We start from the raw sequence: 21,410 nt of genomic DNA on the forward strand, positions 1-21,410 counted from the left end.
CCTGTATGTCAAAGCCATCTCTGTGGTGCCAGGCATATAATACTGATAAAGAATACAAAATTGATTTTGTATTCTCTATCAGTATTGTATTCTCTAATAAAAAATCAAAATACATTTGAACAAATTTAAAGTTAAAAAATATCTGATTCTGTTTTGTAATGTCTTACCATAGAATATAAATGCCTCTTCACGTCATTAAAACTCCAAGAAACATTAGGGTAAATGCCTAAATTACAGCCCACCTTAAGTAATATCTCTAAAAACGCTAAACTAGTCTGAGAAGTATTTGTCAAGTATTTCTACATGGAAAATTACAAAAGAAAAGTTTTGTAGTAGTAATAAATAGAAATAATAAAAACAGTGTGATTATGACAGTGATAGCTAGCAGCATGATTTTGTAATATTAAGCATGTAAATGATTCACTCCACATACACAACAAAATACTGTTAGATTATGAGGCACAGCACTCAAAAACTTCAAAAACTTTATTTATATACATACAGTATGTATTTTGGGCTATTGACAAGCAACTGACTCTGAAAAGGTTTATCAATGTGAAATAATAAATACAACTTATTCAGTTCTACAGTCATCCAATGCTATGATTGAGCTCTTCGGTCACAATATTTTAAAATACCTTTATTGTACAGAAAATTGCTACCAGAATAAACAATAACATCTGGATAAACGATGATGGTGATGATGATGGGTTGTCACACACACAGCTGTGCTGTATATCTATGAGCTTCTTTTATTGCGACTCTGGCTTGCATTAGAGCAGGTGGACGGCGGAGGGAGGAATGTGTAAATGCAGTTCTGGTTTCAGTGTAGTTCAAACTTGAACAGCCTCCTCCTCATCCTTCACCTGTGAGAAAATAATAAAATAAGAGTATTCAAGTTGGACAGACCTCACCATGTATATTCTTTAAAGTTTAGAGTTTGGTTGCCCTATTATTTTATGTGTGCTGATTGCAGCTGGCAATTACGAGCACCAATATAAACAGTTATCCAATCAAAAAGAGTACTTTAATATCATTATATTTATATATAGTTTAATTATTCAACAATTGACATCCCAGCCCTTACTGTGAACCAAAACTGAATACAAAATATTGATGAAGTCAGAAAGAAGTGTGCATTGCTGTAACTAAATTAAGCAGCAGGTTTGCAAAGCATCCTTTAGCAGAACAAACCTGCTCCACTGACTCAACTTCGGGGACGTAAAACTGCAGCATGTTTTGGATTCCACTCTTCAAAGTAACAATGGAACTGGGACAACTGGTGCAGGAGCCCTGCAGTTTCAGTTTAACAATGCCATCCTCAAACCCCCGATACAGAACATCACCTCCATCCTCCTGCACTGTAGGCCTGGGGAAGAAGAACATCAGTAAGTGTGGGGAAAAAGGACAGAAAGCCGTGGTAACAGGGGACAGACACTGAGTGCATCTTCACAAGCAGCTACCTTATTCGAGTATCCAGCAGTTCTTTGATCATAGCGACTACTTCGTCATCGTCATCTGATGGTGCTGACAAGCAAAGTGAAAATATTTTTTTAATGCATTTATAAATAGCTTGCCCTACTAGTTCAGTGTCTTACCCTGCCCACCTTGTTCACATCCTTACCTGTATCTGCACTGGGTTTGCTGTCCTCATTAACAACAGGAAGTCCAGAAGAGAAAAAGTCCATAATGGCAGCAAATACATCAGGCTTGATTACTTTCCATTCCATATTTGGATCAGACTAAATGGAGATAGAAATAAAAAAAACTAGTTATTCCTAGAAATGGCATAACAACATGCTACACTATGAGGTACTGTATGTATTTTTACCTTTGATATTGTGATAAAGTCAGGGCCCAGGAACACACCCTTGACTCCATCAATCCTGAACAGCTGTCTGAAGACAACACAGAACATTACTAAAAAGGAGCATTTTAGAATGTTTAAAGTTGTTTTTTTTTAAATGAGGCCATATAAACTAAACCAATAACAGAGATAATGCTTAAAAATGAAAAAAAAAAATTTCAACGCATTGCAATGTGCATTATTTCCAATAAAACTGTTAACACTGACTGATTTAAAGCTCATGTACATGTAAAAGCTCAGACAAGCAACCACAATAACAGAATAAAATCATGCATTGGAACACACATTTATAAGTATTGGATTGGACAGATAGAGGAACATTGTGCTCATCTTAAAAGGACACTGGCTGCAGACTCAAGGACAACCTGAGGAGCACACAGACGTCTTCCTGCTATTATTGTGCTTAACAAGAATTCAAACTGATTTGGTTCTCATGCTACTGGTACGGCAGGCGAATAAATCTTCACAAGCGACTTGCCAAACATAAGTCTAACTAATAATAACAATGGCTGCATTCCATTTAGGTGTGAAATGGTGGAACATAACCATTATCAATATTATTATTTAAACCTGTGCTATATCAAAACGCATCTTGTCAAAAACTATTTATTACTTTATGTTCAGTAACCTGGTATTTCAGAAGTCATATACCTGGCTAAAGGTGAGCAGTAAGCATCACGAGGGCTGGCAAAATTCATAGTTCCTGATTCAAGAACTGTGCGACCAGGCAGAAACTTTAGGCTGTTTGGATTTGGTGTGTCCTGGGTCTGCACAAACATGGTTCTTCCTGGAAAGAGACAAAACATAGAAGACAAGAATGTAATCAGTTATATGGTAGGGGTGTGACGAATTCTTGAGCCACGATTAAAATATTACAAGAGGTTTCGTCAGATTAAAAGCTGTCTCGCAGAGCAAATCAACTCTGCTCAGCTGATGCGACACCGGCGTGTGATGGTTATCAAGTGAACCCGCTCTCTCACTGCAAGTCCACACAGTTGTGACGGAGTGGTAACTAACTGGTAGAGTTGCATTTTAACATCTAAAAATGATGTGTGTGCATTTATGTTAGATTGCTGCATGATCAGAAGTATTGACAGTTAGTTTTGGTTTCACATGCAACATGCAGTCCCAAACTGTGTCATTCAAACATGTTGAAGGGAAATTCACGGAAAATTAGCGTGATGCACAGCAGGGTATAGGGCAGGTAGACTTTAAAAAAATATTATGAATTCTCATTAAATGATGACGTTAGTCTTGTAATATTATGACTTTTTAATGTGCAGAAAGTTTTTAACAGCTATAAGTCCAGGAGTTTATAACTAAATTAAAATAAATGAGTTTATCATTGAAAAGGTGCCACAAATCACATTTAAAGAGGTAACTTCCCACAACAAAAGACTCAAAAGAGGAGGGAGGACTAAATCATGCCTGCATGTGTGCTGACTCAGTAGGGACGACATTACGTGCAAAAAGGATCTACAGGAGAAACATATCTGAGAGCCCTACTGCAATATAGTTATATTTTGAATTCTTACCTGTCACCTGCATATTGTGTTTCCCATTACATAAATAAAAATATTTCCACCATAAATTGGTGCAGAAAAATTCACCAGAATGCAGGAAATTTGTTTAATGTTTAAAATTTTCATATAACTTAGCATAGAAGATTTCTTAAAAATAGTGTTAAAGTCTCGTCTCGATATCGTGAACCCAATCTTGTGTCTCATCTTATCTCATGGAGTAAGTGCCTCGTCACACCCCTACTATATGGTGTTTTCCCCGAGTTAGAGAGCCACAAGGTGGTTGCAGGTATACAAACCAGGAACAACCCAATGGGGGTTTTGTGGCCATCTGTTCAAGACTCCTGTGTTATGTGAAGGCCAGTGTAATCCGGCGCTCTGACATCCACTTCCAGCAAGACTGAGACAAAACACAAGAGATATTCAAAAGGTTACTACAGCAACAATCAGAATATATAGTTCAGTTAGACATATCATTTCCTCCCTCCTACTTGTGGATGTGGCAGTAAGCGATTCAAAGAGGCTGAGTAAGACTAATCTACTAAAGCCCTTTTGTGCACAGCATGTAGTCCATTATCTTATTATAATTCATGACTGCAAGTGATTAATAATACAGATTAGTTTTTATTCTACACCACCTTTATCTGGCAAAATGCAGAATATCAGGATTACTGGTGGTTAACACTGCTACCTCACAACAAGCAATAAAATAAAAGCTACACAGGAGAGTCAACACCTCAATCGTTTCTGGAATTTGTGGCTTGATATTGCCTCACATTGTCTATGAAACAATTGCAATGTCCAGATGCGCACATGGACTCAAGGCTGTAATGTTAGTTGCCTGCTGACAAAGGTCACAAATAAATTTGGACTTGGAGGAAGTGCAACTTATTTTTTCCTTAATTTTGTTGACGTTAACGTTACATCTGTAAAGAATTGCTTAAATATCACGACAATAAAGAGCCATTTTTGTTGAACAATGTCAAAACACCTTTAACAACTAACTGTGATCTAAGGAGTTAAAACAATATCAGACACATTTATCACATCGCGCTGCTCTGAGAAATAAGTTAATAATCTGTCTGCGTCACTCTGCAACTTAGCTACACTTAGCTAGCTAGCTAGCCGCTAATATTTAACCTCAGTCGGACTCTGGTACTTAAGAAGTCGATGCATTCATACAAGCATTAAAAAGCACAATAAAAGGACATCAGGTAAACAGGTAAACTTACGGACGGGAAAGTCTTGCAGAAATACCCAACAACCTGCCGACCTGTCTGTAAGTCGCCATGTTTGTTATTGATACCTAAAAAGAACGGAAGAGGGCTGTGCTATTTGCGGAAGTGACGCACTATTATTGTACGCTACATAAAATCGTCCCTCGACATCTAGCTAGTTACGTTGGACAAGCGCAATTTTGTTAAATCGCTGAACTAAGAAATTGCGTTAAAAAAATGCCGTGTGGCAAAAACTTTAGGAGGAGAAGGGACTCGTCAGACGTGGAGGAGGATGAAACAACTGAAGAAGTCAGGTAAAGTACAACATGAACAAAGATACTAACTTGCTAACGTTAGATTAACGTTATGTCAGCTAACTAAACGTTAGCTTAGCCAACAGCCCGATCAACGTTAAACACGATACCATAACGGATTTTGTCTATTTGGATTTAGTTGTATTTTTAGATAATGCCATTTAATGTGTATGCGTATTTCTTGTTGTTTTTTTTTGTTTGTTTGTTTTTTTAGATCAAAATTAGAAGAGGCTAAAGAGCTTCAGAGTTTGCGGAAACGACAGACCGGAGTCAGGTAACTTGAATGTTAACATTGTGTTAACGTTAGTGTTTCTCAAACGTTAAACACGTTTAAAATCTATAGAATATTATGAGAAACATTTTAGATATAAATTGATTATCATATTTCCCCTTTGTTTAGTGTGACCGCTCTGTTGGTAGGAGAGAAACTGCCACCAGAGGCTGAAATTGATGTAAGTGATCTTTTTGTCTTTGTAGTAATTTGGATTAACCAGAATATGAGTGTTTAATTTACCGTTTGTTTAATGCTTCTCACAGAATGACCCTTTCAAATTGAAGACCGGAGGAGTTATTGACATGAAGAAAGTCAAAGACAGGAATAGGGACATGTAAGTAAATCTCTGAGCGCTTAAGTTATTTGCATGCAGTGTTATTAACACATTGTGTATGTACTAGTATGTCATTACATAACGAAAAATGTGTGTCATCACATGTGACACTGATTTGACCCAAGATGACCTCTGTTTCACATGCAGGACAGAAGAAGAGACTGACCTCAACCTGGGCACCTCCTTTTCTGCTGAAACTAACAGACGAGACGAGGATGCGGACATGTATGTCTGCTTGTTTCACTCTGCAATAGTTCTAGCATATAACATTCGATTGCAATCACCAACACTCATGGATACTCACACACGGTGTTTCATAGAAATATTTTTCATGAATCTATCCTCGCAGGATGAAATACATTGAGACAGAGCTGAAGAAGAAGAAGGGGTTGGTGGAAGCAGAGGAACAGAAAGTTAAGGTGAAGAATGCAGAGGACCACCTGTATGAGCTGCCCGAGAGCATCCGAGTCAATTCTGCCAAGAAGACAGAGGAGATGTTGTCCAATCAGATGCTGAGTGGGATTCCCGAAGTTGACCTTGGCATTGAGTATGTATAAAATATTAATTAATAATTTAGAATCAAGAGTTTTCTTTTAGAGCGGCAGTGATTAAGCGATTGAGTAGTTTTAAACTATTAAATTATGCGCCAACCTTCTTGATAATTAACAGGTTTATTTTCTTTTAAAAATAAGTCAAAATTCTCTCAGCTTCTTAAGTGTGAATATGTTCTGGGTTATTTAATCCTCTCTGACAGTAAACTGAATGTCTTGTGTATAGACCAAACAACCAATTGATTAATCGAGAATATAATCAAAAGATTAATCGACAATGGTAATAGTCTTTCATTGGCAGCCCTATTGGCTTTTTTAAATCTGTGAGAAACGCATTCTGCATTGAGACTAGCTGACAGAAAAGGTGCAAGTGTGTTACTGACTGTGTTGGGGTAGTTACTCAAAAAAGGTAATGGATTACACATTAGTAGTACTTTACTAGATTACTCACTGCTGAAAGTAACTAGTGACACTACTGGTTACATTACTTTTGGATTACTGCGTAACATCACCTGCGATGCACAATAACTGCCAAATAACAAGTTACACCTCATATATGCCCAGATCAACACAAATCCTTATTATAATGAGAACATACACATGATCTCTCTTTTATGTTCTTTAATATTACAAAGCTGACAACAAAGTTGTGAACATCAGCCCAACATTTGTCAAGAGAAGAACAAGGCTACAGTACAGTACTATAATGCTTAAAACATTAATTGGCATTTCATTGGAAAGATTTATTTTTTAAATAATGAATTTCATTACAGTACAACATAACTTAAAATAGGTTGTCCTTCCAATCAGTGCAAATTTTAATTTGTTGAAAATAATATAAAAATAAATAAATAAATGAGACAGTGGCCCTCATCACAATATCAGATGATGGTGAGACTTCAAAGGAAAAACATGTAATGGTAATTTGAACTATGCAATTAACAGACCAAAGCCACACAACAAACTTACTGTAGCTCACTTGCTGAACTATGGCTTTAAAGTAGATTATTCCTCTTACTGGACCTGCTTATCAAAGAAGTGGTTATACCTGATGAGTCTCTCAAATCTTTTGTCAGACAACCTGTTCCTCATCGGAGTCAGAACAAGACTGCCCAGGCTATTGAGCCTCACCACAGGTGTGCTAGAGGGTATCGATGTCCTTTCATGAAACTAATACAATACATCGGTCCCTCGAAAGATTTCTTTAGCAGCTCTGCCATTTCTGCATCCTCATGAATTGCCGCTCAAAAGTGAGGTCGGAAAAGTGTCATGCATAAAAAGGGACGTTTGATTTATTTTTCTCTCCTCCCGTTTCGCGGATAGTTCAAGAACCAGTACGCAAGTAACGCAACGATTTTGTTATTAGTAACTGTAATGTGATTACTGAAGTTATCAACGGTAATGCGTTACATTACTGCGTTACAGACAAAAGTAATTTGATTACAGTAACGCTTTACCCCCAACACTGGTTACTGATTGCCTGTTTCTGTGATTCTCTTTCCCAGTGCAAAGATAAAGAACATTATCTTCACAGAGGAGGCAAAAGCCAAGCTTCTGGCAGAACAGAGGAACAAGAAAAAAGACAACGGCACATCATTTGTACCTACCAACATTGCTGTCAACTACGTCCAACACAACCGCTGTGAGTTCTGCCAGTCTGTGAACATTGGGGTTGAAATAGTGAGAGGATACCAGAAGGTAATGAGAGGTGAAACGGTTGGTTAAATATGTGTATTCGCCTTTTCTTTTCCCCAGTCTATCACGAGGATGTGAATGCACCACAGAGGCACCACAGACACAGAGAAGAGCCCAAAGCAAGGCCACTCCGTGTGGGAGACACTGAGAAACCAGGTCCAGAAAGTAAGACTCCACACAGCCACACACCGCTCCTTATTGTATAGCAGTTCGGTAACACTAGACTGTAGGAAACTGTTATAATCTGTTTGAGCACACCGTAACAGAGAAACATGTGAAACTGTGCTTTTTCCTATGAACTGGTTTGTACAAATAAAACATATAATCTGATTCATACGTTCTTCTTGTTACTCCACAGCGTCATCACCACCCAACTACCGCAAACGTCCAAACAACGAAAAGGCCACGGATGACTACCATTATGAGAAGTTCAAGAAGATGAATAGACGATATTGACCTGGGTGTTTATTTTTTATTTTTACAGAATACTTAAGTGGATGTCGCCAAATTAAGTGAAGCCTCCAAATGATTCATGAAAATAAGAGTACTCCCAAGATAGTGGTGTACTTTGTATAGATTGTAAATAGCTCCCAGTGGTATACTGTACATTCGCTTGTTATGTAAAAGGTGAATTCTATATCCCTGAAGAAATTGTGTGGCTCAGGATTGATAACCAAGGAATTGGTCCAATAAGACCAGAAGCTGTAAAGGCATAAAGGAATAACATGAGATGTGTTGGACTGAGTGGTACACCTGCTCTGCTTTGTGAGGGATGTTGTTTTTTAAGCCCAATGCTATGTCTTGACTTTTTTTGTTGTAGAGTTGTTTTTAGGACTCCATTAAAAAAAAACAAACACAAAAAATCCACAAGCGTTGAGTTGTTCTTTAATGTGACCAGTGCTCAGAGTAAGAAAAAATAAAACATTATAAAATCAGAAGGTACAAAATAAATGTGAGAACTAACATTCGATACATAAGTCCAACATAAAAATATAAAATGTGTACAAGTATTTAAATGCTGCAAATATGCACTAAAATTCATAAAGTTGTCTGCATTTATTTATACTTCAGTATTGTATATACAGTATGAGCCAGTCTATGCATTTTAATATTCATTTTGAAAAGTTATTAAAACTGAGGGGAATGTTACATCTGATACATTTGACAGTCCATCAGTCTTTTGATTCTGGTTCTTCAGGTATATTTTGTTTGGTACAGTTTCTTTATTTTACTTATTTCTTGTAATACCGCTATACAAAAGATATCAAATACAAAAGAAATTGACCAGAACACATTACAGTGGCAGACATAATCAGACACTAGTTCACGATGTGTAACGGAAACTAAATGAGCCAAACCAAACTAAGCACAAGTGTTAAAATCAGTGTCCTCATGGTTTCTCTATAGAGGATGTCCCGTGTCCGTTAAGGTGGTGTTGGAGGTTTGTCTCCTGTGAAGAAGGCCCCTCCACGTCCTCTCGCTCTCCCTGGGTAGAGCTGCAGCTACTGCCTGGGGAGGCCCAGCTGTCTCGTCGGCGGTAGGCCTCACACAGTGGCAGATCAGTGCTGTCCCACTGACTGTAGCTTTGCGGAGCGGAAACCAGTAGGAGGCAAAGAATCAGCGCAGCACAGAAAGAGAGGAGCAGACAAGAGCGGCAGGTCAGAATAAGCACATTCATACACAGACGTGCACATGAGGGCACACATACAATGGAAGCATGGAGGTTATGTAGAAGCACTGGAAACTGGATCCATGCATAACACTGTTTAGTTTAGTTTTAGTCTACATACTGTAATCAGAGGTGAGGCTTGTTAACTGTTTGTTTTTAAGTTCAGCAAAAAGGTGTGATTAGTTGCTGAAGGAGGAGAAAGCAGAGCGAGTGCTGCGAGGTAAAGGAAGGCCCACACCCAGCTTGCTCCAACAGGACCGATACTTACTCACAGATAAAACAAACAAGACAAACTACTACAGTGTTTTGTCTCTACTTTATTTCTTAATCATTCTGGATCTACTGGAACAGCTGGCACAAACTTGTACACATGTAAAACCACATCACGTGTGCTAGAAAGACGTGCAGGGTTACAGCTTGAGTCACGTGTGTTCATAAGGACGGAATCAGTTAAAAAATAACCTAATTGCTTTGACAGAAAACGTCTACTTGAGAAACTCTTGAGTAGCTTCTGATTTGACCTCGAATAAAGAACAAACAGTTGTGCCTGATTTGACAGTGTATACCAAACATTCATCCATAGTTCATCCTTAAAATCTACCATATTAGGTCATCACCATTACATTTATGAGTTAAACATTACACATAAATAATCTTAAATGAATTACATATTTTAAAATCTATATTATTTTATAGTTTTAGTTCTTTCAAAGTGTAATTCTTCTAAAGGGAGTTGACTTTCTTCACAAAGCTCTGTGTTGCTACACCCAGAAGCCCTTTCACAACCATCCATAGATAAAACACTAAGTGTTTTAGATGCATGGATTTTAATGAACTCTGATCATACCTTTGAATTAAAACATGTTAGTTGTAAATGAACCAGGAGGAAAGGCCTTGTTATTTACGTACCACTAAAACATGCTCCTGTGTGCCCTGACAGTATTTGTTAAAACCCTTCTCAAGCCTTTTGGGACGCTGCAGACCAGGAAACTGAAAGTCTGATCACCATTTAGAAATAAACCCAGCTGTCCTGAATTATATGAATCCTTGTCTCAACAAAAAATAACAACAATTCTGGATGTCAAACAGCATCGAACGGCCAAAAACACACGTTAAACTGTCGCAGTTCAAGAGCTGGACACATTGATGCTGCCTATATTCAGTTGCATACCCCTTTAATGCTGAAGTCTTCTCTAAATTACGACACGTCATAGAGCAGGAAAACAAATAAAAATGTAAATCAATGATCAATAATGTATCACAACAACCCTCTGCAATGATTTGTGTTGATGAATGGTGCCGTTTGGATGTGACGAAGAGATAATTCAACCCAAAAAAGTTTCATGTTTAGATGTTGGGTCTCTGCAGAGAATGGTAAAAGTGAGACGACGGTACACTGTGCTGGGCATGGGACAACAGTGGGACAGTGGGATGGGGGCACGTATGAGCCTACTTGTACCTGGAGGAGTAATATTCTTCCTCTAGCTCATACAGGTCGATGGCGATCTCATCACGGAGCGAGGTGAGCTTCTTGTCACACTCGTCCTGCAGCAAGCGGAGCTGCTGGTTTTGGAGGGTGATGGCGTCGTTCACAGAGGGAAAGTCGTTCAGTATCAGGAACTGCTTCAGATCGGACACCAGCTTCATCAGGGACTCACCAGCTCGTACCTGATACAACACAGAAGAGGGGTTTGAAAATCAATCACTATGTTTTTTTCTGTATGTGGACTGAAGACACTTATCTGCTAAATCCTACAGGTCCATAAACAGTCACAGTGATTGTGATGCATTTCACTTTATATTCAAGCTCTGAACCCCACAGTCCAACCAGTTGGTCAGCAAGTACAAATGAATACTGCGCAGTCACACTTAACTCAAACCAAGATAACTTCATTTTATAATCTAGTGGAGGACTGGGGTGAAATGTTGGCTGTGAGGAATCGTGTGTTCTTTCTTCTGAATGTATTTACTTCAGAAAGTAGCAAGACAGTAGAATCAGTGTATGCCTACACGTTTACTGTGATTTGTTTAAAGTAACGTGATAATGTAAAATTCCACTCAAGGCTAAGTTACGCTGGTTTGAGAGCAGCCTGTCCTCCTCCTCCTCCTCCTCCTCCTCTCCTAACTAAATACACTTCAACACTTCAGCTCACACCTCAGTATGTTGTATGTTCTGGACAACTGTGCTTACACTTACAATGTTGGCTGCTCTTACGTGCATCTCATAATGGTCCTGCTCTGCTTGAGTTGCTCGGGCCACCTGTGTCTCATCCTCTATCTGGAGAAAGCAAACAGTGTGAGAATAATACATGCTTTATATACTCGTATGTTTGGAGGGCAAAGTTGAGAGAGAGAAAGAGAGAGGAAAGGACAGGAAATTATGCCAACAAGTCCTGTATTTAACTAGTTCCATCTTATCTAACCAGTAAGAAGCATTTACGTTATGCTGTAATATTACTTGACTTTCCTGCTTTCCCACAGAAGTAACAAACATAACACATGGGAAGGAGCCGCGAAAGTGGTAGAACAACTGAGAAACGAAGAGAGGGCGGTCTATCTAACGTACCTTTGCTGTTTTGATAATTTCTGTGAAATTGTCCAGGATGGACCTGATGTCATCTTTCAGTCTCTTGTTGTAGTTCTGCAGCAGCGTCTCTTTGCTTTGAGGGAGCACTCTCTGAGTAGCCATCGTGCTCAGGAAAAGGACAACACAGGGTACGTTACCTGTTCACACTGAGTTAAAACACAGAAGTCTATTCAGCTGATGAGGTTTACCAAAGCAGAAGAATACGTTATGTCACGAGCGTGCAAATGAGTTAACTTAGCTAACAATGAAACCGCGCGTGATTTTCATAACAGAAAGGGAAGGCAAAAACGTGCACCTATGTGTTTTCATATCTGTACTACTGCACAAGTATATATTACTACAGATTCTCTAGTGATTATCACTTACTTTGTCTTACCGCATACTTCGTAAACAACGTTACTGTATAAACGATATCCACTAATGCCTTTGCGCTTCTTCTTCTTGTTTAATGGCGGATAACATCCGGTGTGTCTGTATATTACCGCCCTCCAGCGGAGTGTCCACACTGCAAAACGGTGAGACACATAAAGGTCGTGTTTATATTTGGTATGGTTTTATCCTTATCCTCTTTAATACCTTTTTGTGAGATATATAGAAATCATATATAGAAGTAATTTTTAGATATAGTTACAATTTTTGATCTCATTGTAGCATAAACCAAAGCACAAACTACTTAAATAGTATGAAACGTATTATCAGTTTAAGTTCTCATTATGTAAGAAAATGCTCTGTTAATGCCTTATATTACAATATTTGATCATTATTCTTGATTGCATTAACATATAAGCAGCTTTGAAGTGTGTAGTCGGTTGAAATGAAGCTATTAACAACTGTATAAACATGCTTTATTATGTATGTAAAATCTAAATCTCATCGCAAAGCGTAGTAAATATCTTTCAGAAACACGTAGTGGAGTGAAAAGTAGTGGCAAAGTTAATGGAAAAGTTCCTCAAACTGTAAAATAGGGGAGACCAGGTATGGTTGTAACATGGGGAGAGCCAGATAAGATAGGAGTTAAGTGATCATAACAGTATTTACCTACTTCCTCCCCAATCAGGCATGGCGGTTCTCAAGTCTGGAAAGTAAATTTTCTGACCAAGACTATATTTTGTTTAGTATCTATACTATTGCAGATAAAATTGTTTGACTTATATTAGATTGAAATGTAGTTTATTAGGCAACATGTGATGCATTTTTTCCTTTCTAATTTCAAACCACTATCACATGTTGGTGTGTGTATCGGCACTCGACCTTTTGCATACTCCGTCCCCGCCGGTGGACAGGGCAGAAAAATGTATGGCCGGCTTGTGAGAAATTCCAGTGCGCCAAAGAGTAAAATATAGAAATGCTTGTTCTGTGTACCGATGAGTACCGGCCCACTTCAAGCACTGACTGTGACTCTGATTAAGAATATACACACATTGACAAACACAGACACACACCTCTTTTAGTTAGACCTAATTAGGTACATTTTAGTAGTATTTATTGTTAAGTAAGTTTATTCTATAAGCTAGATACATTTACATACAAATACATGTGCGTGAGTCATCAGACATAATCTGTTACAGTGAGAGAGAAACGTTCTTTTATTTCACTGTAATTGTTTTTGAAGCATATCATATAGTGTGACATCCATTTTTGCTTCTTTTGTCTTTGTTAAACTTACCCCAGCGTGTGTTACAACTTACCTCGGTAGTGGGGTAGGTTGTAACCAGGGAACACATTGCATTTGACATCAACTCACAAGGTCTGTGATATTCTTGTAGAGGATTAAATTGGTGCCATTTGTAGTGAACAAATGTGGGTACTTTTTATAAAAGTTTGAGAACTCTAGCTACAAAATTCAGTGAGTTATAGTTGCTGAAGCAAAAAGTGTTACAACCAAACCCGGTCTCCCCTACAGTACTTCCACAACAATATTTCAGTGATGCTAAATAACTGCAAAATGGTACAAAATTAGATTTTAATTTATTTAATAGTTTTTTTTATGACTTACAACAGAGTTTTCAAAGGCAGAGTGTGCAGCATAAGTATTTCGAGTGCTTTTTTTGTCCAACATCATCAGTCCTCCAAAGAATTTCTATACAACACTGGTGGAAATACATTTTACAGCTGTGTTACAATCAAAACACATTCTTAGGGAATCTTGACTCTGTGTCAGTGACTAAGTGCAACCTTCATTTATACAAGTTGGGTGAGAAAAGTGAGCATTTTATATATATATATATATATATATATATATATATAAAAACAAGAACAGAAAGATGAGGATTTTACATTGCAACAGAGGAATACATGAATTAAACTTTGGATTGCAACAGGTTGGATCCCCATTCTTAAAAGTGCCATGGTGGGAACCACAAAGTGTTCCATGACAAGCACGACGACAATAAAATATTCCCTAATGGCGATGGAAATAAACTCAAAAGGAATGTCATCAGTCAGTCAACATTCAAGATCTCACTTTCAAGATAGTACGATTACAATCCCTGACTGGAACTGCGAAGCATAAGTGTTGTAGACATTTGTGTGACTGCAGGAAAGCATTATTTTAAAAGTTGCAGTTAAGGTTTTCACTTTAGTTATTTGTAAGTGTGAGTCACAGTTAGTACACATTTGGAGTTCATAGAGATGTCTACGATATAGGTGCATTACAGAGCTGAATGAACATCTTGATGCATCAGAGTGCAGACACCAAAAGGAAAATTGTACATGATTGTACACAAGTATTTGGTGGTTAATGTAAGTGCACCAAAATGATGTTAATGCAGCAGTTTCTTTTTAGGAGGGTACAAAAGGCAAAAGTGATTTATGCTGTTTGATGTTGTACTGTAGCAGAGGACTACAGCGAGAGTGTAAGGCTTCTGAGATATCTTGTGAAGTATGGAGAAACAGAAAAGTGTCTCTTCTACATTTATATAACATAGGAACTATTATAATGTATTTTCTATGCCTAACATTTATATATGGTTCGTACGTTGCGTTGGAACAAACACTGATATTCTATTTTCATCAGACAGGACAGTGGCCACAAATATAATACACATGACAAAAATGCAAACATTTTCAGAACCAAACAGTTACATTTCATATCAACAAATGTTATCTTTGAAATGTCAATGCATCATTATCCAGCATCAGCTTCAAAACAAACTGTCAAGCATAAAGGACCCAAAACTTTTGACTTTGATTATGTAACTGTAAGGCCGTTTACAAATTTTGGATACAGATAAATTCCTCTGAAACATCTCGTCACAAAAATCACGCAAAAGTGTTGAGAGATTGAGGATGTGTTTCACTTGCTCCTTGTTCTATACAGTGTTTTTTCCTCTTCCACGCTTCTGTGAAGTTATGATCTTGTGATTCAAGCTGAATCCGCCCTTTTTGAGAACTAATACAATGGAGGGATGAGGCGTTATCAGATCATATTTTCACAGCAAAGCTCAAATATACAGAAAACTAAACTGCCACAGCTACAGACCACCTACAAACTCCCTCAGCGTGTGGTATTGTAGTGCTGACACAAAAAGAAACTGAGGTAGGCAAGAAAACAATCAAATGCTTGACCACCATATTGTCTTTGTGTAGATGTACGTACCAAAAAGATTAACGACGATTCAAAAGGATGTGACAATAAAAAGCGACTAGCAGTAGGAGAATGTTGTCAGTGTTCTTACTCTAATGGATTCATTCAAGTGTAAAGATGATGCGCTATCAGAACTAATTGGAGCCAGTTCAGAATGAGATCCATGCAGGCCTGCAGTCCAGCTGCGGCGCTGGTGACAGCATGCAGTATGCCTGTTATAGTTTGCATAATTTAGAGTGCGTTCAGGGCTTTTCTTGCGGTGCCTTGAGGTGAAAGGGTGCAGAGACGAAAGGGTCTACAGCGCTCACTTCTGGGGTCCAGGAGTGAAGAGGTCCAACAGGGACTGATGCCACAGAGGCTTGCCTGGTCACATTAGACACTACTCTGTGAGATGCTACTGGCTGCTGGGGCACGGGTCCCTCAAAGTGTCGGGAATATTTGGCCAGAGCTTGGGGACGGAACGGTTGTTGGGCAACTTGACCCAACGCACCTTGGTCGGAGGTTACAGCATGAACCCCAGCTGCGTGAGGAAATGAGGTCTTGGGCTGAGCACCTGCAGCCTCCTTTCTTTTTCCAAAGGGAGCCTGAGAGAATACATCGAGCTGCTGCTGAGCTGAAAGGAGAGCATGCGGAAATGGAGCATTTGCAAACACGTCGCCCACGTCTTCTTGCCCAATCCGAAAAGGGGCTTTTGCGAAAACATCCACAGCAACTTCTGCCCCCTTCGCTGGCTCATGTACATGCTGATGTACATACTGGGAATGATTGTGAGCAAAGGTGCTTGGAGTAAGTTGATGGAAGGTAGTAGATGGTTGTGTTGGTGCTGCGCTGGAGTGTGGTGATGAGTGGAGGGCTAACTGAGGTCCTTGTTCTTCTTCATCCTCAGAGTCCAGCAGCAGAGGTCTGGAGCCGCTGCAGTCATGGGCATCTACATGACTCTCATTGGCTCCCTCATCCTGCTGCTCTACCATATGAGCTTCCTTTTCCTCATCTTCGTCGCTGGAGTGCACACACCCCTCGTTTGTTTGAGGATCTCCCATTGGAGGTTCAGACTCTTGTCCCTCAGCAAGCACAGAGTAGCCATTACTCTCCCCTTGCATATCTGTGTTAGAGAGCAGAGATAGAGGAAACCATATCAGAGGCAAACAAAAACATTTGACAGTATAAATATTGTAACATGAAACTTTACCATCTGAGGTCCAGGCGCCCATTTATCTACCAGACCATCACACCTCAGTCACAAACATGACATACTATATGATCGATGGATCATCTGTAACCACTGAAGAATCAACGATAACGACCCAACAGTGAGAAACCAGCACAAGACTTACAACAATACAGACACATTCTACTCTGAACAAGTCACATAATACAGACAGATGACTAGCCAGCTCTACCGGTACAACATCAAATAACCTTGTTTCCACAAATTAGTTTCAGCAGAGCTGCAGCATCCTCAACCTCCAAAAACAGTGCCTCGTGTTAGGGGAAACAGTCACAGCAGTTATGCTTTTAGTAAGAATTAATTGTGTAGAGGGAGCTCAGAGGGAGTCAGTAGGTCTGTGGAAACAAGGACAAAGAGCCTTCACAGAAAAATTAGAGGTAATTAGGTATAGACAGGTTTGCACAGATGAGCACAGACAGATCAGTCTTACCTCAGCAGAGTAGACAGCAGCTGTTAACTGGCAGTTCTTGGGGAGATGTTAGTTGCAGCCATTAGAGGAAAACAGCAGTGTTTGTTTTGTTTTACATCTTGGGTAATGTCCTTCATCACGTATCTGTTTTAAACTATCCACAGCCCATTTCACATTGTTGCACTCCAGAGTTAATCAAACTGAACAATGGCCTACAGATCATCAGAGACTGCTCACGTAATCATGTGAAACAACAGCTATCAATTCCTCATTATACAGTTTAGTCTATTTGTGGTACAAGCCCTTTATCAAGGTCCCTGGCCTGGAATCACACCAGCAGTGAACAGTAACATGATTTTAAAACACATGTCTACCAACATCTAGGAACTACTGAGACATAACAAGGTGAGACAAAAGGAATAGACAGGGAAACCCAGAAAACACTGGAATAGTCCTTTAAAGCTTGTAAGGACAACTGTACAGACAGACAAGTGTCTGCTGATGCTTGCACCAAGTGGTACAAACGTATTTCTATAGTGTAAGGCAATCGCTAAATAATACTGAAATTTGAGCAGATACCATCAAGTTACATCAGAGTGTCTGTAATCTAATTTTGTTCCCAGAAGGAAAAAACTCTGCTAATTAAAACAATGAAAACGGAAGAGCCAATCTTCAGACTGTCAATAAAGTCAGATGGCTCTTTTGCCCTTCCGAGTAAAAATCAAATAATATGACCCATTCACATTAATGACTTTTATTCAGTGTCTCTCTTTTTGAACCTTAATTCATAAAAATAGAAGTACACACTCCACAATAGTCCTGCTTTGACATATGGACATTTGCCAAATCATGTCAAACATTTTGATGTAATCAAAGTCATTTTTATACTTGCCACCATATCAACCCAACAACAAGTACACTGGTTTCACATGGCAACACAGGTAAAACTCTACGGCCAAGGCTATAACTCTACAGGATACAGCACTGTAGTGTCTGATAAGAACATGAAGCATTATTGTAGGATTGCATAGATTAGCCACAAAAATGCAAATGACTTAACTGAACTATGAGATGTAAAGAAAAAAGCATATTTTTATAACCATGCTAATTCTTACAGTATTGTTGATGTCTATGACCTTTACAATATGTCATACTGGAGGGAGGAGGAGAAGAAGTGTACCGTTTATTGTTTTGTATATACATATCTAAGGTGACATTTATAAAAAGAGACTAATGCCTATACGCAATCCACCTTCCTTGGTTAGAGAAAAGCCTGAATGAAAGGTAATACTTGGTGGGATTTTGAGATCAAAGATGTAATGCAAAGTCAGTTGTGTTTTTCAAGTCACAAAAGCCTTTCTTATGATCATCAGCCTAATGAAATAACAGCTATCATAGGTGAGAGGTGCTACAGAGATATCAGGAAATAAATTCCGTCATTAGCTCTGTTTTGCTGCCTGTTAAATACAAATCTATCTCAGTCAACTTACAAGTACCAGTATTATGTAAAGAACCGCGGTTGAGAAAAAAAAAATACTACCAAATCAGGTAAGTCATAAGCACTTTGTTTCATTAATTGATGACGACGCCTAAAAACAAAAGCACGAGCTGAATGCTTGACGTGAATGGAGAGAAAAGACAGAGGGACTTTGGACAGAGGAAAGGGTGAACATCTTTGCACTCTTAAATACAGCTTCATATTTAAATATTTTTTAAATCTATATATCATTATACATTTTACATATTTCATAATGGTTGCAGTTTATACATTCATTCTAAAGCATTATCAATAAATTGCCACATGTATTCATACCATGATAGATGAAATGCCTTTAAATATTACACACACACACACACACAACAAAATCTACTTTTACCAGTGCTAATGAGAAAATAAATGTATAGTGATTTTATGTACATATAAAGGAGTCACATTGGCCAAGTGACCTCTACATATCTGGTAAGAAAAGGTTGGCTAGATAAGACAGGGAGTACGTCAATGGGAGAGGGAGGTTTTCATTTAAAGCTTATTTGTTAGCACAAAACCTACACAAAATAACACAATGAAATCTACATTGTACCTCCCTCTCTATAACAGTGGTATGCTGCTAAAAATCTGCTCATCTTCACTGACCCTGAAAGCAGACAGACACACGCCAAACACAGCAAAATAATAAAGACTGTCCTTTTAGCTTTGGCATGGCTACAGGTCAAATTATTTGATTCCCTTTCGTTTCCGCTGTGCTTATCTTGACAATGAGTCAAATACATGACCCTACACAGAAACACATGTAATTATAAAATGCACACATAATATTAATGGTCTTATAAAGTGTTGTAGATAATGCTGCCAGTGAAAGCATCCTGCCATGGTAATGGAGCTGAATTAATCACCCATGTTAACACTGACTTCACCAGATTCAGGATTTTGACATCACCACAAGCGACTGATTTACAGGTGTAGTTTTAGGAGGAATAACACCCTGCGTGGTGACAATATACAGTTATGCTGAAGCTACGGCTTTTCCTACATTACATCCTACTACATTAGCTTAGATAAATAGCTGTAAAAACATGGCCACTGGTCTATATGGGAACAGAGCACAGAATTAAATTGATTTGACTTCCTAAGGTGGCGCAGACTGTCTCCTTTCCCAGTACAGTAAACCACAACAGTTTAAGGACTCTGTAAAAACTGCCCAAAGCTGAAGTTTTCTTCTTTACAAACTGGTTCAATCAGTGCAAACAGCTCTCAGGGGTTTCCTCCAGGGTGCGTCTTTGTTTGGTCAATAGTTTAGTTCAAAGTGTTCACAGGAAACATTATCCTGGAGGTCAAAAGCATTTTGACTCCTCACACTTTAGTCAGACCCCTGACACAAATGAGCATGCCTGAAGGTGGCGTGTTTAAATAAAGCTTCAACCCTGAACAAGTACACAGAGTGAACACGATGCAGCTGTGATCAAGCAGAAACGTGCGTACGATGGAAGGCGACCACCATGGCAGTGCACTCAATGACGGATATTAATGCAAGTATGAGGAAAGCATGAGGAAGACCATGACGTAGCCGGGACAGAAGCAGACGATATGCTCAGCCATTAATGAAAAGGTTTTTACCAGCGTGGGAATGTCAACGGCCAGCAGATTTATATGAAACCAGCTTATCAGGCAACTAGAGATGGAGTTGAGGCCAAGGAGGCACATAAAAAGAAAGATTCCACTGCACCAATCTATGCTGGCTCCTCCATTTAACTTCAAAAGGTGCTACATTAAGTGCCTCTGCTTCCCCATCTCTATCCCCCCACCCTCCCTTCCCTTTGTTAGGATTGCACACTGCCCCTTCGACCTCTCCCACCCCCTCTAGAGGTCGATGAGCTGATCCACCAGCAGAAGGGAGCGGGCCAAGTTGGGGATGTTGGACTCTGAACTGCCACTGTTGCTGCGCGAGTGACCACCTGAAACGTGGCAGAAAGAGAGAGAGACAGAGAAAGAGATGGACATGGAAGAGCCGAGGGAGATCGTGAAAAAAAAAACAGGCAAAAAAGAATAAGTAACAGCAACAGAGATTGTATGGAGAAATTAAGAGCGAGAATTTGATGGAGATTAAGGGAAAATGATGGTACAGCAGAGAGATGCATGAACGGGGGGCAGAAAGAGAAAGAGAAACAGGCAGAGAGTGAGCTGGGATAATCTTTATACAGCTGCATCATTACAGGGGAAGAGTAAGGGAATGTACAGTGGGGGAAAAAAGTATTTGACCCCTTGCTGATTTTGCAGGTTTGCCCACTTACAAAGAATGCAACAATCTACAATTTTAATCATATGTACATTCTAACAGTGAAAGACAGAATCCCAAAGAAAATTCCAGAAAATCACATCATATGAATTTATTAAAATTGATAACCATCTGATGAGGAAAAACAAGTATTTGACCCCCTACCAAACAGCAAGTATTCTGGCTCCTACAAGCCAGTTAGTCTTTCTTTAAGACACAGCCCCAATCCCAACCAATTATCTACATCAAATACACCTGCCTCACCTCGTTACCTGTATAAAAGACACCTGTCAACACCCAAACAACCAGCATCCAACATCACCACCATGGGCAAGACCAAAGAGCTTTCTACGGACATCAGGGACAAGCTTGTTGATCTGCACAAG

The 21,410-nt window shown here is 39.0% G+C and overlaps 4 protein-coding genes across 18 annotated transcripts in view; 1 reads left to right on the plus strand and 3 right to left on the minus strand.

Moving 5' to 3' along the window:
- Positions 1 to 442: 442 nt before the first annotated feature.
- Positions 443 to 4,766, minus strand: nfu1 (NFU1 iron-sulfur cluster scaffold homolog (S. cerevisiae)). Its single transcript, XM_046034471.1, has 8 exons — positions 4,620 to 4,766; positions 3,687 to 3,787; positions 2,519 to 2,654; positions 1,832 to 1,898; positions 1,625 to 1,742; positions 1,464 to 1,527; positions 1,195 to 1,369; positions 443 to 866 (listed from the first exon to the last, which is right to left on the minus strand). The coding sequence occupies exons 1-8, from the start codon at positions 4,676 to 4,678 to the stop codon at positions 834 to 836; spliced, it is 753 nt and encodes a 250-aa protein (XP_045890427.1). The 5' UTR covers positions 4,679 to 4,766; the 3' UTR covers positions 443 to 833.
- Positions 4,750 to 8,275, plus strand: lg21h9orf78 (linkage group 21 C9orf78 homolog). The gene is made up of 9 exons (XM_046034470.1): positions 4,750 to 4,918; positions 5,133 to 5,192; positions 5,319 to 5,370; positions 5,456 to 5,526; positions 5,674 to 5,751; positions 5,876 to 6,073; positions 7,583 to 7,719; positions 7,833 to 7,937; positions 8,131 to 8,275. Exons 1-9 carry the CDS (start codon positions 4,842 to 4,844, stop codon positions 8,226 to 8,228), a joined length of 876 nt encoding a protein of 291 aa, XP_045890426.1. The 5' UTR covers positions 4,750 to 4,841; the 3' UTR covers positions 8,229 to 8,275.
- Positions 8,276 to 8,640: 365 nt separating this feature from the next.
- med22 (mediator complex subunit 22) lies at positions 8,641 to 12,530 on the minus strand. 3 transcript variants are annotated; one of them, XM_046034472.1, is made up of 5 exons: positions 12,395 to 12,530; positions 12,008 to 12,174; positions 11,639 to 11,719; positions 10,901 to 11,109; positions 8,641 to 9,355 (listed from the first exon to the last, which is right to left on the minus strand). In XM_046034472.1, the coding sequence occupies exons 2-5, from the start codon at positions 12,128 to 12,130 to the stop codon at positions 9,163 to 9,165; spliced, it is 606 nt and encodes a 201-aa protein (XP_045890428.1). In that variant the 5' UTR covers positions 12,131 to 12,174; positions 12,395 to 12,530; the 3' UTR covers positions 8,641 to 9,162. The 3 variants fall into 3 exon arrangements, with proteins under 3 accessions (XP_045890428.1, XP_045890429.1, XP_045890430.1); XM_046034473.1 differs by having other exon boundaries at positions 12,405 to 12,494; XM_046034474.1 differs by lacking the exon at positions 8,641 to 9,355 and having other exon boundaries at positions 9,739 to 11,109.
- A 1,449-nt stretch (positions 12,531 to 13,979) lies between these two features.
- Positions 13,980 to 21,410, minus strand: part of LOC123960098 (AP2-associated protein kinase 1-like) — a 24,305-nt gene continuing 16,874 nt past the window's right edge. For 12 of the 13 annotated variants that reach the window (XM_046034621.1, XM_046034614.1, XM_046034622.1 and 9 more), the window contains one exon: positions 13,980 to 16,716. In XM_046034621.1, coding sequence (XP_045890577.1) covers positions 15,857 to 16,716 — 860 coding nt within the window. In that variant the 3' untranslated portion in view covers positions 13,980 to 15,856. Of the gene's footprint in view, positions 16,717 to 17,272; positions 20,705 to 21,410 lie in introns of all 13 variants that reach the window. The other variant, XR_006822441.1, reaches the window with a different exon arrangement.

The sequence above is a fragment of the Micropterus dolomieu genome, linkage group LG21 (genome assembly GCF_021292245.1).
Source record: "Micropterus dolomieu isolate WLL.071019.BEF.003 ecotype Adirondacks linkage group LG21, ASM2129224v1, whole genome shotgun sequence".
Taxonomy (NCBI): domain Eukaryota; kingdom Metazoa; phylum Chordata; class Actinopteri; order Centrarchiformes; family Centrarchidae; genus Micropterus; species Micropterus dolomieu.

Excerpts from the sequence above, each read along its gene's own strand:
- nfu1 (XM_046034471.1), bottom strand. The coding sequence starts at position 4,678 with ATGGCGACTTACAGACAGGTCGGCAGGTTGTTGGGTATTTCTGCAAGA. Across the intron at positions 1,899-2,518 it reads TACTGCTCACCTTTAGCCAG|ACAGCTGTTCAGGATTGATG; the intron begins GTATATGACTTC and ends TGTTGTCTTCAG. Across the intron at positions 1,528-1,624 it reads CAAACCCAGTGCAGATACAG|CACCATCAGATGACGATGAC; the intron begins GTAAGGATGTGA and ends TTTGCTTGTCAG.
- lg21h9orf78 (XM_046034470.1), top strand. The coding sequence starts at position 4,842 with ATGCCGTGTGGCAAAAACTTTAGGAGGAGAAGGGACTCGTCAGACGTG. Across the intron at positions 5,371-5,455 it reads CACCAGAGGCTGAAATTGAT|AATGACCCTTTCAAATTGAA; the intron begins GTAAGTGATCTT and ends TGCTTCTCACAG. Across the intron at positions 5,752-5,875 it reads CGAGACGAGGATGCGGACAT|GATGAAATACATTGAGACAG; the intron begins GTATGTCTGCTT and ends CTATCCTCGCAG.
- med22 (XM_046034472.1), bottom strand. The coding sequence starts at position 12,130 with ATGGCTACTCAGAGAGTGCTCCCTCAAAGCAAAGAGACGCTGCTGCAG. Across the intron at positions 11,110-11,638 it reads ACGTAAGAGCAGCCAACATT|GTACGAGCTGGTGAGTCCCT; the intron begins GTAAGTGTAAGC and ends GTGTTGTATCAG. Across the intron at positions 9,356-10,900 it reads GAAGAATATTACTCCTCCAG|CTACAGTCAGTGGGACAGCA; the intron begins GTACAAGTAGGC and ends CGCTCCGCAAAG.